General features: G+C 45.8%; 1 protein-coding gene across 1 annotated transcript in view; it reads right to left on the bottom strand.

The window, feature by feature from the left end:
• Nucleotides 1-19379, bottom strand: part of RAD18 (RAD18 E3 ubiquitin protein ligase) — a 241939-nt gene that overhangs the window by 197243 nt on the left and 25317 nt on the right. Inside the window, exon 3 of the mRNA XM_044301938.1 lies at nucleotides 2302-2363. Coding sequence (XP_044157873.1) covers nucleotides 2302-2363 — 62 coding nt within the window. The remainder of the gene's footprint in view (nucleotides 1-2301; nucleotides 2364-19379) is intronic.

The raw sequence follows: 19379 nt of genomic DNA, 5'->3' as shown, positions 1-19379 counted from the left end.
GTATGGAATCATTAATGTAGAAAAACTTTCCGGAACATTCCAGAAGACCCGCAGCAGAGACCCTGGAGAACGGCACCAAATCATTTGTGACTCATCATCATCGCGCTACACAAGGGGAGCAGAGTGGACGTCCTTGCAGTACTGTGCCATTCATAGCTAGGCGTTTGGGAAGAACATGGCGAGTTTATTTAATGACGTGTATGTGAGGTAATCAGCTGCAGTGTAGGAGGGAGGCAGAGGCGCTTGGAAAGTTTATTTAAAAAAAATATATAAAAAAATTGGAAGGAAATTCATGCACAGAGATAAAGACTCTTCTCAATCCTAGAAACACCTGCAGTTCCAAGTCAGGGTTATTTTTATTAGGAATAGCTGGATTTTAATTACACGCTCTTCTATATAGAGCAGACCGAGCCTCCGGCTGTATAATTAGATGAAGTGCACAACATCGAGGTATGAATCAGCACCAAACAATCCTGAAGATTTCCTCCCATCGCACAGCTTCACACTTTTGTTTCCATCAATTTGTGCAGCAAGAACAGCTATGAAAAGGACTGAACCTACAGATGCATCAGAACAATGCGGGGAAAAATAAATAAAAAATAAATAAAAAGGTGTTAAGATTGAAGACAGTTTTGAAAGGGGTTCTCCAGAGTCAGAGCTGAACCCGGACATACCCATAATTTCACCCAGGCGGCCCCCTGATGTTAGCATCCGAACATTTCATGCTCCAATGCGCTCACTTGCCCTGCGTTGGATCAAGCAGGGCAAGGGCTCTTATTTACAATAGGGCCCCTTGCAGACGAGCGTGTCTGGATGTGCTGCGTCTGCAATCAGTCAGTTTTGTCTGCAGTTGTGTTGCTCAGTTTTTTCCACGCGAGTGCGCTTTAAGCGATTACGTCAAAGGTCCTTTGGCAGGTCTTGAAAGAAGAAGAAAGAAGACGATGCCGGCTGCGCGATCAAGTGGATGAGGCGAGTTTTTTTAAATTTTATATCTCCTAGCAATCATGCGTAAAAATCACATTGCGTCCGCACTTGCTTGCGGATGCTTGCAATTTCTTACACATCCCCATTCATTTCAATAGGGCCTGCGTTGCGTGAAAACCGCAGAATATAGAACATGCTGCGATTTTCACGCAAAGCCCAAGTGATGCATGAATATCTCCGCTCATCTGAACAGCCCCATTCAAGTGAATGGGTCCGGATTCAGTGCGGGTGCAATGCGTTCACGTCATGCATTGGACCCGCGCGGAATTCTCGCCCTTGTGAAAGAGGCCGAACACACTGCCGGGCAGAGGCTTCCCGCCTGGCAGTGTGTTCGGTGACGTCACCGGCTCTGATGGGTGGGCTTTAGCGCTGCCCTAGCCGTTTTACGGGCTAGAGCAGCTCTTAAGCCCGCACATCAGTGCTGGTGACGTCACTGGGCTCAATGCTGGGCAGAAGCCTCCGCCTGTCAGCCCCATGGAGAGCCCGGTACTTCACCGGAACTCTAGAAAATGCCTTTGCCCTACGCGATTTAGCACAGGGCAAAGGACAGCATCGGAGCATGAACTGTTCCGATGCTCAAGTCAGGGGGGCTGCCGGGGTGAAAATGGAGATATGTCTGGGTTCAGCTCTAAACCCGGACAACCCCCATTAAGGAATAAATCATATCATGGAGGAGATTGGAATACCCCCTGCATACAGCCAGAGGTGGTCGGGGGTACAGAACCTGCCTAGTGGGCTGTGTTGCTTTGCAACGGTTAAAAATATAGTTCATCAATATCAGATTGATGGAGGCCGGACTCCACGGACCCCGCCGATCAGCTTTTAGAAAAGGCTGGATGTGAGGGCCGCGGCACATTCCTAGGCAATGTGACTCCACCGTGCATGGGAGCCCACCAGAGCTCCGGCGATCGCCGCAATTCCCTGAAGCAGCTAATTTACTGGACAATACGTGGCCTCATCCGAACGGTATGGGTAAAAGCCAGGTGCGTCCATCACATGACCAGAACAGATTACAACTCCCTGGATGTGAACAATGAAGGTTTCCACTGAATGACAGCAAGCAGAAATTTTCAGAACTGTGGTGAATTGATGCAGAAAGAGTGTTCACCATGTAAAAAATACAATTTATTAGCTAAAAATTTAATAATCCCTACCAATCGTTGCATCCATTGATTTAGTGGTACTGTCGCAGATGATGGCCAACTATGAGAACCATACGTGACACAAAAACCTGCATCCATGATGTGGCCAAAGTGGCATCCAGCACCGGCCTGACAAAGGTAAGAAATGAAGAAGTCGTGGATATGAAGGACTTACCACACAGCAGGTGGGACACTGTGTCTTGTATGACAGGAACTTCCGGATGCAGAGAGAACAGTCTGGAAAAAGAAGGGAAAACATGTTAGTGCAGCACAGAAATCAGTGCATTGTAGGTTCACATACCTCACAACAACCTCAAGGTACAACAACGTACACTTTTTCCAGAACCTGCAGGCCCTGCGCTCCCACAGGATACTTCTTCAGGCTAATTGCTGGGAGGTAATTTAGGGCAGATGAATGGCACTTGAAATCCCTATACAAGCTGGGCTTTGTTGCGGAGAATCACATATAGCGGTCACAGTCACCATTCGCTTCTAGACGATGAATTGCAATCACTAACATCTTGTTCTCTCTTTAGGAAAGCTCGTCGGGTTCACTGAAACCTGGGAGAAGCCGCAGATCTATAGGACAGATGTGAACAAGATGGATCCCAGAATACATTCCTGGTTATACCTGCTCTCTATACAGTGATCCACAGATTACAGCTGCAGATCTGCAATGGCGGCGATCGGTCTGCTGACTGGCCCCATTCAACGCCGCATGGTCAGCAGATATCAGATCCACGCCGTATGAATTATAGCACAAACTGAATTGCGGACCCGTTTCTTTCCGGGTCCACATTTCCGTTCCCGAAAAAAATTGCAGACAAGATTAGGCATATTCTATTATAGTGCCGGCAATGTGCGGTCCACAAAATGCGGACCGTACATTGCAAATGTCCGTGTTTTGCGTATCCGCAAAACACACATGGATGTGTGAATGGACCCTAACAGTGATTTACACAATAACGCGCCCCCTTAACAGTGACCGCCACAGAGCTTTGTTCCCTTAAAATGTGACCTCCAGAACACCCCGCCCCCTTAACAGTGACCTCTACAGCACCCTGCCCCTTAACACTGACCATAGGTTACAGTCCCCTTAACTGTGACTTCCACCGTTCCCTGCCCCCTTAACTGTGACCTCCACAACGGCCGCCCCTTTATTAGTGACCTCCACGGTACCCCGTCTCCTTAACAGTGATTTCCACAACACCCTGCCCCCTTAACAGTGGCCTCTACAGCACTGTGCTGTCTGAGTGTGAGCTGCAGGGAGAAAGTCACCCTCCCTCCCACCCCTGCAGCTGACAAAAGTTGATTTTTACCTTAATTTTTTCAATCCACGTCGGCTGCGGACTGGGAGGGGTGTGGCCTAACAGGGGCATGGCTTAGTGCGACCTGGGGGCGGGGGTTTTACGTCCATTTTTTGAGGACTGCCCTGGACTGTGACCTCCACAGCACCCTGCCCCTGTAAAGTAAACCTGTCACCAGGATCATCGCTGTTGAAGTAAAGCCGTGGCCTAATAGCACTTAGTACCTTATTTCCAGATGTGTCTTTGTTCCAGCAATAGATGTTTTTATCCTCTGAAGACCCAGTTTATTTGGTATGCAAATGAGCCAGTAAGGGGCCCAGAGGGGCGTCACTCTTGCAGGAGGGAGCCCCGACACGCCCTCATGCTGGAAGCAGGGAAAAGGGGGTGTGAGTTATGGCGTTAATGTGATGTAGGAGGGGTGGGTGGACACATTGTGGCAGGGGGCGTGTCTGGGCTCCTTCCTGCAAGAGTAACTCCCCTCTGAGCACCTTACTGGCTCATTTGCATACCCAAAAAACAGAGGATAAAAACATCTATTGCTGGAACAACGACACATCTGGAAATAAGTAAGGTACTAAGTGCTATTAGGCCATGGCTTTATAAGATTTCCTGTAAAGCTGACCTACAGCAGTGAAGAAAAATGGCTGGGCTGTTATGTAAAACTGGTGTAAAACTGTGTGTATGTGGAGACTAAGGGCCTGCGAGCTTCTATTGGATGATAAGGGTCATGTGACCAGGCTTCTATTGGCTAATACATTTTTGGGGAATATCTCAGGACCGATACGTCCTAGAGCGCTGAGACGTGGTCCAAAACCTTCCCGGACACCTGAGGTACCTGTGTGCCAAATTTCGCGATTGTAAATGCGACTGTGCGGATTCCTTTAGTGGACGTACACACACTCAGCTTTACATATTAGATTTTACTCATTTTGAGATAAAAGTAATTTTTTTTCAATTAGTCTTTATAACAAATATTGAGCTGTTCTGTCACAAAGGGTTAACAGTTTGTCTAGCTGAGTGAATCGTACTTTTTGGAGTCCCATTACGACAGTCGGCTACTCGTTCAGTGAAAGACTGCTCTATATACGTGCAGCGATCTCCTTCACTTTACAATGGGGGGTTGCTATTGCGGTCCCTCGTCCTCATACAGAATCATGGTTTCTGAGAAGCAAATCGCTGATTGGATGACATGATCTGCTGCCCAGAAGCCATGATTGGTGGAGCCTGCATGAACCACAGGATCACCCAATGAACAAGAGTTTCGCTCGTTCATTGGGTAATCTGTGACACATTTACACTGCCAGATTGTCGGGAACTACCACTCGCAGGAAAGGTAATTCCAGACAATATGCACGATTCTCCAGCTATGTAAATGCACCTTAAGCCACATTTTTATCATTAAGATAAGAACTGAGCTATAAGTGTTTATACGGTCAGAGATCAGGAGCAATCAGCTGAGCTGCCTGACAGAACAGAGAACATTCAGATCCTGCTACTACAGCATGTAAGCCCTGTACAGAGAAAAGGGCTCCACATTTTTTATAAAGACCAACTGAAAAAATGATTTTTAGCTGAAAATGATTACAATGCAATAATTACAAAAATGCCCCCAAAAGTGTACATAGCCTTTAAGGAAAAGTTCCTTCTAAACACCTTGCAATGTTATAAAGTACAGGAACTTTTATAATCAGCAGGTGAGATCATTGAATGCAGCTCCTGCTGTAGATCCCGGCAAATCATAATCCCCCAAATCGATTTTACACTGTCCATTTGTATAATACTGATTCTGATAAATACTAAGAACTTTAGAAAATTGCTGCAGACATATATTACATCTTAATTTACAGCTGATAATTGCTGGTGTTATTTTAACCCTGGGCGGCTGCCGCTCTGTATAATGTGCACGCTGTGCTCTGCGAGTCGCTCGGCTGCCAATATCACTGCCCCTTCCAGCATTGAAGATGAAAAGTTAAATCACGTCACAGGAAATCATCCACCAAGGACAGTTCACAAAGCACAATCCTCCCCCTGATCGCAGCTCCGTCGAAGCTAAAACCTCTGGGGCGACTGGTACAGACGATGCAGGGTTAATCTGTCATCTGAACTAATACGAAGCAGATTTACCTGAAGACCCAAGTGACGCAACAGAGAACGCAGTCACCATCCCGAGTCTGAATCTCTGACTTTTCTACTCCAGAACGACACATGGACGGCTCGAAGACTTTTCTACCTTCGCCACACGTTCAATAGTATTTATTCTACTGCAACCGACTCACGGTTTCTAAACCAGACAATGGAGTCATTGCATTTGTATAAATTAAGCACATCCTCCCTCAGTCCGTGCGTCCACAATAAAATCTACACCAGATCGGAGCAAGCACAGATTTCTACCATTGTTTACTGGAAAACATTGGTTCCCTCTCAGAAAGTGGTCTAGGCGGTGTATAAACTCCAACTAAATATAGTCGCAATGGCAACTATTTTATGCAACTTTCTGGCGTACCAGCTATTGTAAACGGCCTCCAATATCTACTATAACATTGTCTCACATGGATAAGTGTACAACTGCTATAATACTGCTCCTGTGTACAAGAATATAACTACTATAATACTGCTCCTGTGTACAAGAATATAACTACTATAATACTGCTCCTATGTACAAGAATATAACTACTATAATACTGCTCCTATGTACAGGAATATAACTACTATAATACTGCTCCTATGTACAAGAATATAACTACTATAATACTGCTCCTATGTACAAGAATATAACTACTATAATACTGCCTTCTATGTACAAGAACATAACTACTATAATACTGCCTTCTATGTACAAGAATATAACTACTATAATACTGCTCCTATGTACAAGAACATAACTACTATAATACTGCCTCCTATGTACAAGAATATAACTGCTATAATACTGCTCCTATGTACAAGAATATATCTACTGTGATACTGCCTCCTATGTACAAGAATATAACTACTATAATACTGCTCCTATGTACAGGAATATAACTACTATAATACTGCTCCTATGTACAAGAATATAACTACTATAATACTGCTCCTATGTACAGGAATATAACTACTATAATACTGCTCCTATGTACAAGAATATAACTACTATAATACTGCTCCTATGTACAGGAATATAACTACTATAATACTGCTCCTATGTACAAGAATATAACTACTATAATACTGCTCCTATGTACAAGAATATAACTACTATAATACTGCTCCTATGTACAGGAATATAACTACTATAATACTGCTCCTATGTACAAGAATATAACTACTATAATACTGCCTCCTATGTACAAGAATATAACTACTATAATACTGCTCCTATGTACAAGAATATAACTACTATAATACTGCTCCTATGTACAAGAATATAACTACTATAATACTGCTCCTATGTACAAGAATATAACTACTATAATACTGCTCCTATGTACAAGAATATATCTACTATAATACTGCCTCCTATGTACAAGAATATATCTACTATAATACTGCTCCTATGTACAAGAATATAACTACTATAATACTGCTCCTATGTACAAGAATATATCTACTATAATACTGCCTCCTATGTACAAGAATATAACTACTATAATACTGCCTCCTATGTACAAGAATATATCTACTATAATACTGCCTCCTATGTACAAGAATATAACTGCTATAATACTGCCTCCTATGTACAAGAATATAACTGCTATAATACTGCTCCTATGTACAAGAATATAACTACTATAATACTGCCTCCTATGTACAAGAATATAACTACTATAATACTGCTCCTATGTACAAGAATATAACTACTATAATACTGCTCCTATGTACAAGAATATAACTACTATAATACTGCTCCTATGTACAAGAATATAACTACTATAATACTGCTCCTATGTACAGGAATATAACTACTATACTACTGCTCCTATGTACAAGAATATAACTACTATAATACTGCCTCCTATGTACAAGAATATAACTGCTATAATACTGCCTCCTATGTACAAGAATATAACTGCTATAATACTGCTCCTATGTACAAGAATATAACTGCTATAATACTGCCTCCTATGTACAAGAATATAACTACTATAATACTGCTCCTATGTACAAGAATATAACTACTATAATACTGCCTCCTATGTACAAGAATATAACTGCTATAATACTGCCTCCTATGTACAAGAATATAACTGCTATAATACTGCTCCTATGTACAAGAATATAACTACTACTCGGCCCCCTCTGCCATGGTCAAAGTGAATGGAACACTATCGCCGCCATTTCGCATCACTAATGGGACGAGGCAGGGGTGCCCCTTATCTCCTGCGTTGTTCGTTCTGGTGATGGAGACCCTCCTATGTAAGATTAGGTTGGACCCAGAGATTGAGGGCTTACGTATCGGTACCTGTACTCACGTTGCTGCAGCATTCGCGGATGACCTTTTAGTCATGACGTCAAACCCTAAGGAGGCCTTGCCCAGGTTGCTGACTGTATTTGAGGATTTTGGGTTCGTTTCGAATTTTAAAATTAATTATGGGAAATCCATGGCTCTCAATATCTCATGTCCACAAGCAGTGATCACTGCTCTTAAGCGAGCTACTCCATTTTCTTGGGCCTCTAGAGACATTGTGTATTTGGGGACGCATATCTCAGCTAATGTGCAGGATCTCATTTCCCTTAACTATATGCCGCTTTTGCAAAATGTTCGTTCACATTTACAAACTCTGAAACTCCCGTTTGTTTCCTGGGTGGGCCGTAAAAACTACATCAAGAGCTTTATTCTCCCCAAATTTTTATACTTGCTGCAATCCCTCCCTATTTGGCTTCCAAATTCATACTTTACTGAAGTCCGCAGGGTGTTCACACGCTTCCTATGGAATGGCAAATCGCCACGCATTGCCTACTCTGTGCTTACAAGGGATAAGAAGTTAGGGGGTTTTGGGATGCCAGATGTCAAGCTTTACTACACTGCTGTACAGCTGGGTAGATGTGTTACTATTATGTCTCGCCAGTCCAATTCCCTTTGCTCCCGTCTTGAAAATGCTCTTTTGACTGACCAAGAACTGCTGGCTATGTGGGGTATAAGGCCTATTTCAGCTAACCACTGTCACTCATCCCCGGTTTGGAAGGGCATGCTGGTAGAGTGGTCCAAAATGGTCCAATCACATACCTTTAATTTCCCAAACGCTTGTATGCCGCTTAGACTACTTCAAGGTCACCTACACCCTGCTGTGTCATGCCCCTCCGGGATTTGGTCTAAGCTCGCTGACGTTGCTCTGCGGGATGTCCTTCTCCCGGACGGTAGCTTGCACTGGGATTCAGTAATGGACCTCCCTGAGGTCAAAGCGGCACCCTTTTTCCATCTAGCGAACTTCCAGAGGGATACCAAACTGTGTGTTGGACTCCTCTCTAGTGGTGGCTCCCCCTCCTGGCTTGAAAAGAAGGTTTTGACTACTAAGCCTCTTATTCGGCCGTTATCCCAGATGTATAAAGAATTGCTCTCCTCCCTGCCCCCGGAGCTTCGTTTCATGGCTTCATGGGAACGTGAACTCTCCATAGCCTTCACGGATCCAGAAAGGGCGTTTATTCTGGCTCATTCGCACGGTTTCAGCCGTTGTGTGAGAATCCAGGAGAACTCATTTAAACTTCTCTGCAGGTGGTACAAAACACCTGAGTTTTTGCATAAATTGAACCCAGAGGTCTCCGAAAAATGTTGGAGATGTGGCACAGATACTGGATCTCTATCACATATTTGGTGGTTCTGTCTTAAGATCCGGCCGTTCTGGAGCGCTATTGAGGCACTAGTCAACCAAATATGTAATACTGAGATATCACTGGATGTCAAGCTTATTCTGTTATGGTGCCCAAACAAGTCCCTTACACCTACCAAACATGACCTTCCAACGATGTTGCTCACAGCGGCTAGGTTGATCATACCCTTTTTGTGGAAGAACGATTCCCCGCCGACTGCCCTTATGTGGTCTGAGAAGGTAGATCAGATCTACCGTTTCGAGGAGCTAGCGCATTGGGAGACTAACTCGCGCTCTCGCTTCTTAAAATTATGGTCTCCATGGAAAGTCTATAGAAACTTTACTTGATAGAGCAGATGTGTATCCCTTCCTTGTTTCCCTCCCCTCCTTCCCCTCCTGACGTCCCCTTTCCCCCTTTTCTCTTTTCTTTGTATGATCAATGTCAATGACAGCTGGTATTGTTTGCACTTGACATGTATGCTGGATGACTATCTTGTACCCTATTGCCATTATTGTACTGTCATGTGTGGGCTATGGACTTGATTTTTCTTTCAATAAAAAGAAATTTGGTTAAGAATATAACTACTATAATACTGCTCCTATGTACAAGAATATAACTACTATAATACTGCTCCTATGTACAAGAATATAACTACTCTAATACTGCTCCTATGTACAGAATATAACTACTATAATACTGCCCCCTATGTACAATAATATAACTACTATAATACTGCTCCTATGTACAAGAATATAACTACTATAATACTGCTCCTATGTACAAGAATATAACTGCTATAGGGGGCGGAGCCGAGCCACGCTGCTGAATGGCCGCACGAGCTTGAGCTCCTCCAGCATTCCGGCGCATTTACCCTATAAAAGCTTGGATTTTACCTGATTATGGGGAAACCTGGCAAAGAAAAGACAAGAGGAAGCTCAGAGTCTACCCCACAGCGCTCCAGACAGCCTGAAATGGAGAAATTTCTCCGGAAAACGCCGAGAGTTGCCGCACAGAAAGGCGCCAATATGGCGGCGTCTATTGCACAGGACTCTGATGCAGGAGAGCTATCCGATGCGGGCAGCGGCTCCGATACCTCAGACAGGAGGCCCAGAGATCCGCCTCTGTCGGAGCGGACCCTTCGTCGGGTCCTTGAATCGGCCCTTACCCCTCTTAAGCAGGACTTGGCGGAAATCAAGGACGATATGAAGCACTTAGGCCAGAGAGTGGTCACGCTGGAGGGTACGCAGGACGCCATCTTAACCTATGAAGGTAAAGCGTCAGAAGTACTAGCGTCCCATAAAGCTCTACTAAATGAGGCATTCCTGAAACTGGAGGACCAGGAGAACCGGAGTCGCCGGCGCAACATACGCATACGCGGCCTACCTGAATCGATAGCAGCAGAGGCCTTACCGACTGTGGCGCGTGAGTTGTTCTCCTCCATGCTGGGGCCAGACAGAGCGGAAGGGATCGTGGTGGAACGCATACACAGGGCACTGCGTCCTAGGCCTAAACCACAAGAGCCGCCACGTGACGTGATTTGCGGCCTATTGAGCTATATTGATACCGCAGCCCTCTTAAAAAGGCAACGTGAGATGGAGGTGTTGGAGTACGAAAACGCGCAGCTACAGATGTTCCAGGATCTGGCGCCATCCACCCTGGCTAAGCGACGCCTATTCAAGCCTCTCCTAGAAGTTCTTAGGAAGACATCGACTCCGTTCCGGTGGCTTTATCCGTTTGGACTGGCTGTCTCCAGGAATGGGAAGCTGCTTACAGTACGGTCACCTGCGGACCTGGAATCAGTTTGGAGGTCCCTGGATGTCCCTCCGGTGGAGATTCCCTCGTGGCTACCAGCCAACCAAGATGGCCCCTTACCTGTTCCGCCGCGGGTGTCTCCTTGGCAGACGGCCTCCGCAAGCAAGTCGGATCGCATGAGTCGCAGCAAGATGGACAGGGCCCTTACTTGAGCCCAGAACAAGGTGCCGTTGATTATTTTTGCCTGTTAGCAAAGGCTGCCGTTACCGTGCCTTGCCTTCTGTTCATATGTGAGAGATGACTGTCTCCCGGCTTCACAGCCTAGTGTTTACATGGAAGGTTGAGGCCTTCTTTTTGGTTCGCTTTGCTTTTCACAAAGTATGATGTTTTTGGTCCTAGAGTTTTTACAACAAGTCACGTTTTAATCGGGACTCTTTTCTCATGTTTTGGGACTATGCCTCTCAGTGGGCATTTTTTCTTTCCCCCCCAACTGCAGGGGAATGGCCGGATCGTTTCCGGTGCTGGAAGTATTTTATGTTTTTGGTCTCTGTTTTTGTAGTAGACCTAGAGGTGTCTCACTTGCCCCCTCGCCACTCCAACCCTGTCTTGGATGGTGATAGGTGAACACCTACCTTTCTTTTAGATGTATATTGCATCTGAGCTGGTTTTTTACCGGCCCACTATGTTGTTGGTTATTTTTCTTAATTTATTTTATTTTACATGTTTTCCCTTTTCCTCCTTCCCTCATCCTGCTCGTATATGCTATACTCTGTTAGACATTTCTATGGGTAATTTGTGCTTTCTCTGCCTAATACGGATTGTATCATGTCATCAATTGTAGTCGCCTCCCTGAATGCGCACGGGCTGAATGAGCCATGCAAAAGGTCTCACACCATATCCCTTCTTCTGAAGGATAGGGTCTCGGTGGTCTTCCTCCAGGAGATGCATTTTAGAACGAATAAAATCCCTCGGCTTCCTCCTAAGAGGTTTGTTCAGTGGTTCCATAGTACACATGATTCCGCTAGTAGAGGAGTTAGTATAGCTATACACAAAAACCTCCCCTTTAAACATGCAGATACTTCAGCGGACCTGAGGGCAGGTACATTTTTGTAAAGGGTGTAATTGGTGACTCGCCGGTTACATTCGCCAATCTCTATGCGCCTAATAGAGGCCAAGTACCATGGCTCGTTCAGACCCTTGCCTCCTTATCATCCTTCACTGATGGGTTGTTGGTTCTGGGGGGCGACTTCAATGTGGCTCTGGAGCCAGCTGTTGACACATCGTTGGGGAGACCGTCTGTATCCTACAGGCTCTTGAGAAGGCTTAAATCTTCCCTACGGAAATTGAAGGTCCTTGATGTTTGGCGCACTATGAACCCTAATGGCCGTGATTATACCTTTTATTCACATGCTAAGATGTCATTCCATAGGTTAGATTACCTGTTCCTGTCTGACTCACATATACGCAATGTCTCTGAGGCCCGGATTGGTAGTATCACATTGTCCGACCATGCGCCGGTCATCATTAATTTCTCCCTGTCCGAATCAAAGAGAAAAGAGCGCATTTGGCGTCTGAACGACACCCTGATTTTGGATCCTTCTCACGCTCGCAAAATCAGGGCCTCGCTTGCTGAGTTTTTTGTGCTTAATGACACAACGGAGTCACCTCCTTCCCCTTCCACTTTATGGGAGACACATAAGGTAGTTATACGGGGGGAACTAATAGCGTTAGGGGCTTATGTGAAAAAGCGAAGGACACAGGCCTTAGATGCTTTACTTGCGAAAATTGTTCGCCTTGAATCCTCTCACAAGGAGTCTCAGGCTAAGGCCATTCTGACGGAACTCACTGAGGCTAGAGTACATTTGAAAAATCTTTTAAATGTCACCTCTGCAAAGCTGATCCTACGCTCCCGATTTAAAGCCTATGCACATGGGGATAGAGGAAACAGACTGATGTCGGCGATTGCTAAGAAGCAGTTCTCTGACTCCTTTGTTTCCTCTATTAAGGACCCCAAAGGCAAAGTACATAAATCCACCCCAGATATAGCTAAGGCCCTCTGTACTTTCTATGAGGCGCTCTACAACCTGCCCCCCCCCCAGAGGGCGCTGCTGCTACTGATATTTCTGAAGCCACAAATAAATTCCTGCAGAATCTAGACCTCCCCTCCATATCCTCTCTAAAGGCATCTCAGCTAACTAGGCCAGTTACCGATTCAGAGGTCCATAAGGTTCTCATGTCCATCCCCTCAGGCAAGAGCCCAGGCCCGGATGGGTTTTCTATTGCTTACTTTAAGTCCTTTAAAGATGTTTTAATCCCTCGTTTCAGGGACCTGTGCAACCACCTCCTCACTGGGGGCTCTTTGGCTCCCCACTCCTTGATGGCGCATATTACGATCTTGCATAAGGAGAATAAGGATCCGACATGCTGCAGCAACTACAGGCCGATCTCTTTGCTTAATTGTGATGTGAAGTGGTGGGCAAAGATCTTAGCGACTAGGCTCCAGGGTGTGTTATCCGACATCGTTCATGGAGACCAGGTGGGTTTTGTCCATGGCAGACAGGGGTCTGAGAACACCATAAGGCTTCTTCATCTTGTCAACTGGGCCAAACGATCAGCTAAGCCCTTGGTGTTGGTGAGCACGGACGCGGAGAAGGCCTTCGACAGGGTCAGTTGGCACTTTATGTCCGAGGCCCTGTCGAGGTTCGGTTTACCGGACCAATTTATTAAAGCTATCTATACGCTATACTCGGCCCCCTCTGCCATGGTCAAAGTGAATGGTACACTGTCACCACCATTTCGCATCACTAATGGAACAAGGCAGGGGTGTCCCTTATCCCCTGCATTGTTCGTGCTGGTGATGGAGACCCTACTTTGTAAGATTCGGTTGGACCCAGAGATTGAGGGTCTACGTATCGGTTCCTGTACTCATGTTGCTGCAGCATTCGCGGATGACCTTTTAGTCATGACATCGAACCCCAAGGAGGCCTTGCCCAGGTTGCTGAATGTATTTGAGGATTTTGGGTTCGTTTCGAATTTTTAAATTAATTATGGGAAGTCCATGGCTCTCAATATATCATGTCCACAAACGGTGATCACTGCTCTTAAACGTGCAACTCCTTTTTCTTGGGCCTCTAGAGACATTGTGTATTTAGGGACGCATATTTCAGCTAATGTGCAGGATCTCATTTCCCTTAACTTTATGCCGCTTCTGCAAAATGTTCGCTCACATTTACAGAACCTGAAACTCCCGTTTGTTTCCTGGGTTGGCCGTAAAAACTACATCAAGACCTTTATTCTCCCCAAATTTTTATACTTGCTGCAATCCCTCCCCATTTGGCTCCCGAATTCATACTTTACTGAAGTCCGCAGGGTGTTCACACGCTTCCTATGGAATGGCAAATCGCCACGCATTGCCTACTCTGTGCTTACTAGGGATAAGAAATTCGGGGGTTTTGGGATGCCAGATGTCAAGCTTTACTACACTGCTGTACAGCTGGGTAGATGTGTTACCATTATGTCTCGCCAGTCCAATTCCCTTTGTTCTCGTCTTGAAAATACTCTTTTGACTGACCAGGAACTGTTAGCCATGTGGGGTATAAGGCCTGTTTCAGCTAATCATTGTTATACGTCCCCGGTTTGGAAGGGCATGCTGGTGGAGTGGTCTAAAATGATCCAATCCCGTACTTTTAGCTTCCCGAACGCTTGTATGCCGCTTAGACTTCTTCAATGTCACCTACACCCTGCCGTGTCACGCCCCTCCGGGATTTGGTCTAGGCTCGCTGACACTGCTCTGCGGGATGTCCTTCTCCCGGACGGTAGCTGGCACTGGGATTCAGTAATGGACCTCCCTGAGGTCAAAGCTGCACCCTTTTTCCATCTAGCGAACTTCCAGAGGGATACCAAACTGTGTGTTGGACTCCTCTCTGGTAGCAGCTCCCCTTCCTGGCTTGAAAAGAAGGTTTTGACTACTAAGCCTTCTATTCGGCCGTTATCTCAGATGTATAAAGAATTGCTCTCCTCCCTGCCCCCGGAGCTTCGTTTCATGGCGTCATGGGAACGTGAACTCTCCATAGCCTTCACGGACCCAGAGAGGGCGTTTATTCTGGCTCATTCGCACGGTTTCAGCCGTTGTGTGAGAATCCAGGAGAACTCATTTAAACTTCTCTGCAGGTGGTACAAAACGCCTGAATTTTTGCATAAACTGAACCCAGAGGTTTCCGAAAAATGTTGGAGATGCGGCACAGACACTGGATCTCTGTCACATGTTTGGTGGTTCTGTCTTAAGATCCGGCCGTTCTGGAGCGCGGTTGAGGCTCTAATCAACCAAATATGTGATACTGAGATATCACTAGATGTTAAGCTCATTATATTATGGTGCCCAAACAAGTCCCTTACACCTACCAAGCATGACCTTCCAACGATGTTGCTCACAGCGGCTAGGTTGATCGTACCCTTTTTGTGGAAGAACGATTCCCCGGCGACTGTCCTTATGTGGTCTGAGAAGGTGGACCAGATCTACCGTTTTGAGGAGCTAGCGCATTGGGAGACTAACTCTCGCTCTCGCTTCTTGAAATTGTGGTCTCCATGGAAAGTCTACAGAAACTTTACTTGATGGAGCAGATGTGTATCCCTTCCTTGTTTCCCTCCCCTCCCTCCCCTCCTGATGTCCTCTTTCCCCCCTTTTTCTCTTTTCTTTGATTTCTTTGTATGATTAATGTCAATGACAGCTGGTACTGTTTGCACTTGACATGTATGCTGGATGTATATCTTGTATCCTATTGCCATCATTGTACTGTCATGTGTGGGCTATGGCCTTGATTTTTCTTTCAATAAAAAGAAATTTGGTTAAGAATATAACTACTATAATACTGCTCCTATGTACAAGAATATAACTACTATAATACTGCTCCTATGTACAAGAATATAACTACTATAATACTGCTCCTATGTACAGGAATATAACTACTATAATACTGCCTCCTATGTACAAGAATATAACTACTATAATACTGCCTCCTATGTACAAGAATATAACTACTATAATACTGCTCCTATGTACAGGAATATAACTACTATAATACTGCCTCCTATGTACAAGAATATAACTACTATAATACTGCCTCCTATGTACAAGAATATAACTACTATAATACTGCTCCTATGTACAAGAATATAACTACTATAATACTGCTCCTATGTACAAGAATATATCTACTATAATACTGCCTCCTATGTACAAGAATATAACTACTATAATACTGCCTCCTATGTACAAGAATATAACTACTATAATACTGCTCCTATGTACAAGAATATAACTACTATGGGGGCGGAGCCTAACAGCCGACCGGGACAGACGCATGTGAGAGAGCTCCTCTCCATGTGAGTCAGCAAACTAGTAAATTCTGCTATCTAGCCGTTCAAAAATGGGCAAAATAGGCAGATATATCCCCAGTGACAAGCCTGAACCCTCCAGGGCAGACAAAATTCCACAAGAAATGGACAAATTCTTTGCTAAAAAGCCTCCGGCCGCAAGCGCTGCTAAACTGGCGCCACCGGAACAGGATGAGTGGCCACGAGATGCAGAGGGAGCAGAAGGCGTCTCTTCAGATATAGACTCCCGGGCCCGCACCAGCTCGTCGGCGCCCATTTCACGCCAGTTTATACAGCAAGCTCTGACATCAGCTCTGGCACCGGTGTTACAGGATCTCATGGAGATTAAAGGTGACCTGAAGCACATAGGACACCGGGTGGAAAAGTTAGAGCAAGATCAAGCGGCCATGTTGACCTTTGCTCATACCGTGGGCGGAAACAGCACAGCACTTGCCGCTTCGCTGGATAATGCCTTCGCCTTAATAGAGGACCAAGAAAACCGTAGTCGACGGAAAAAACATCCGGCTACGTGGTCTCCCAGAGCTGGTGCCTCATGACGCATTGCCTGAAGCAGCGGCCGCCATTTTTTCCGGCCTACTAGGAAAAGACAGAGCTGCGGAGATTTGTGTGAAAAAGAATCCACAGAGCATTGCGGCCGAGACCAAAAGACACAGACCCGCCTAGAGATGTAGTGTGCGGTTTGCTGCGATATGTCGACACAGCGGCGATACTTAAAGCTGCCAGAGAGCAGAAAGAATTGATCTATGAAGGAGCCACAATCCTAATGTATCAGGACCTTGCACCCTCGACTCTGAGTAAGCGGAGGATTCTGAGGCCGCTCACAGACCATCTTAGAGCAATCAAGATGCCTTACAAATGGCTTTTTCCGTTTGGACTAACCTTTTCATCTGAGGGAAGGAGATGCACGATACGCACACCAGCGGACTTACCGGCAGCTTGGTCCCTTCTCCAGACGACTCCATTGGACATCCCATCCTGGCTACCATCAGCCGACACAGGTGTCCCCTTGCCTGAACTACCGGAGGAGCAGAGGTGGATCCAAGCGGCAAATAAGAGGAAATTCAGCCGCAGGCCTTGAAGTCGCTAGCCGTGCTAAGTGCGTCACTTGAAGAGAGACTGCGTTTACCAGAAGCAGAATGGTCGGACTAGGCCACACAATGGACGCTATTGATGATCCGTGATGCAAGTATAATGCAAGCCATATTTGTCTGCTGTCTGATGTCTGTTTGTGAGACGCCCAGCCGCCGCCTCGCGGTCGGGTCCCAGTTGGGCCCGGGCTGCGATGCTGCGTGTGGGCCGCTCCATGGCGGGCGGTACTAGTTTACTGTCTTACCGAATGTGGCGGCGGCTCACCCCTCCTGGGGACAGGTCTGGATATCGTATGCTTTCATACCTGTGGGCGTTACACCTAGCAGAGGCCTGTGTCCGGAGGGGTTGGTAGCCCACTTGACAACGTTTGGGTGGACATATCATGGCTGGATTGTGGTAGAGTGTGGACTTAGGGCCGGCCGGGCTAGGTTGTTATGCTATGTACAATATCTAAAGCTGTTTGCTATGACCCAGGAGATATGTTGGTTCTCCCCCCCGGATTGACATGACCCCTCAATCCCACATGACACTCACCAGGGATTCGATGGCGCAACCCTGGTGCAAGCGCCTCAGTATAGGTGGGCTTGGGCCGTTTGCGCTTTGCCTCTTTGTGATGGGCTGCGCGATGGGCACAAGCTACCTGTCTTTCATGTTGGAGTCATACTCCATTTTACAATGGTTCTTATTGGTTTTTCCGTTATTGTGTTTCCCTGGCAACACACGTGATTCAGTATCATTGCTCGCTCTACTGACACTGACTAGTACGTATAATGGCACTGATTAAATGCTCATCACTCAATGTTAGAGGGTTTAACACCCCGCAGAAGAGGTCACAAGTTATATCTATAATGAGGAAGTTGCACACTGATATCTGCTTCCTACAGGAGCTACACTTTAAATCAGGGCGCGTACCTACCCTCCCCAAAACATATTTTCGGCACTGGTTTTCTAGTGAATTCAACAAAGCAGCCAGAGGGGTGGGCATTGCTATATCGAAGAATGTCCCTTTTCAATTGACGTGTAAGCAAGAAGACCCAGAGGGGCGCTATATATTTATAAAAGGCTCGATTGGTACCCAGGTAGTGACACTTGCCAGTTTATATTGCCCTAATAGAGGACAAGCAAAATGGCTTATCAACACTCTAAAGAAGTTTACTTCCTTTGCAGAGGGAATAAGATTAATAGGAGGTGATCTTAACATGACGCTTAACCCCCTAGTAGATGCATCTGATGGCACCTCACAATTAACTCAGGCAGTATTAGGCAGGGTTAATAGCTATCTGGCAGATGCTAACCTGGTGGATTCGTGGAGACTGCTTCACCCTGTCGATAAGGATTTCTCTTTCTTTTCAGCACCACACAACACCTATAAAAGGCTGGATTATATCCTGATCTCTGGCAGCTGTGCGGACAGGCTGGAGCGGTCCACCATTGAACCCATTACGGTTTCTGACCATGCCCCGGTGACTGCCTCACTCCGATTCCCAACCCTACCAACTCAGGATAAACAATGGCGGTTAAATGAGACACTCCTAGATAAAAATTCAGACCTAGATAATCTTAGTCAGAAATTGACTTTATTTTTTAAAGAAAACTGCACAGAAGGAATGCCACTCACAACCGTCTGGGAGACGCATAAACAGGTCATGAGGGGGGAGCTCATTGCGCTGGGCTGCAGAGTTAAAAGGGTAAGGCAGGAACACCTGAACAATCTACTTAAACAAATTGCCGATATTGAGACGTTACACAAAAGATCGAAAGCCATAGAAGCCAGGGATAAGCTAACCGTTTTACGGAAGCAACTGACTGACCACTTAAACATAGGCTATGCGAAAACGTATCAATATTCGCAGTTTCGCTTTTATTCACACGGAGATAAGGGCACTAAACTTATGGCCTCCCTGCTTAAGCAAAAGAAAGACTC

The sequence above is a fragment of the Bufo gargarizans genome, chromosome 7, assembly GCF_014858855.1.
Source record: "Bufo gargarizans isolate SCDJY-AF-19 chromosome 7, ASM1485885v1, whole genome shotgun sequence".
Lineage (NCBI taxonomy): Eukaryota > Metazoa > Chordata > Amphibia > Anura > Bufonidae > Bufo > Bufo gargarizans.
Note: the sequence above shows the minus strand (reverse complement) of the source record. Positions and strands in the feature narration are given on the sequence as shown.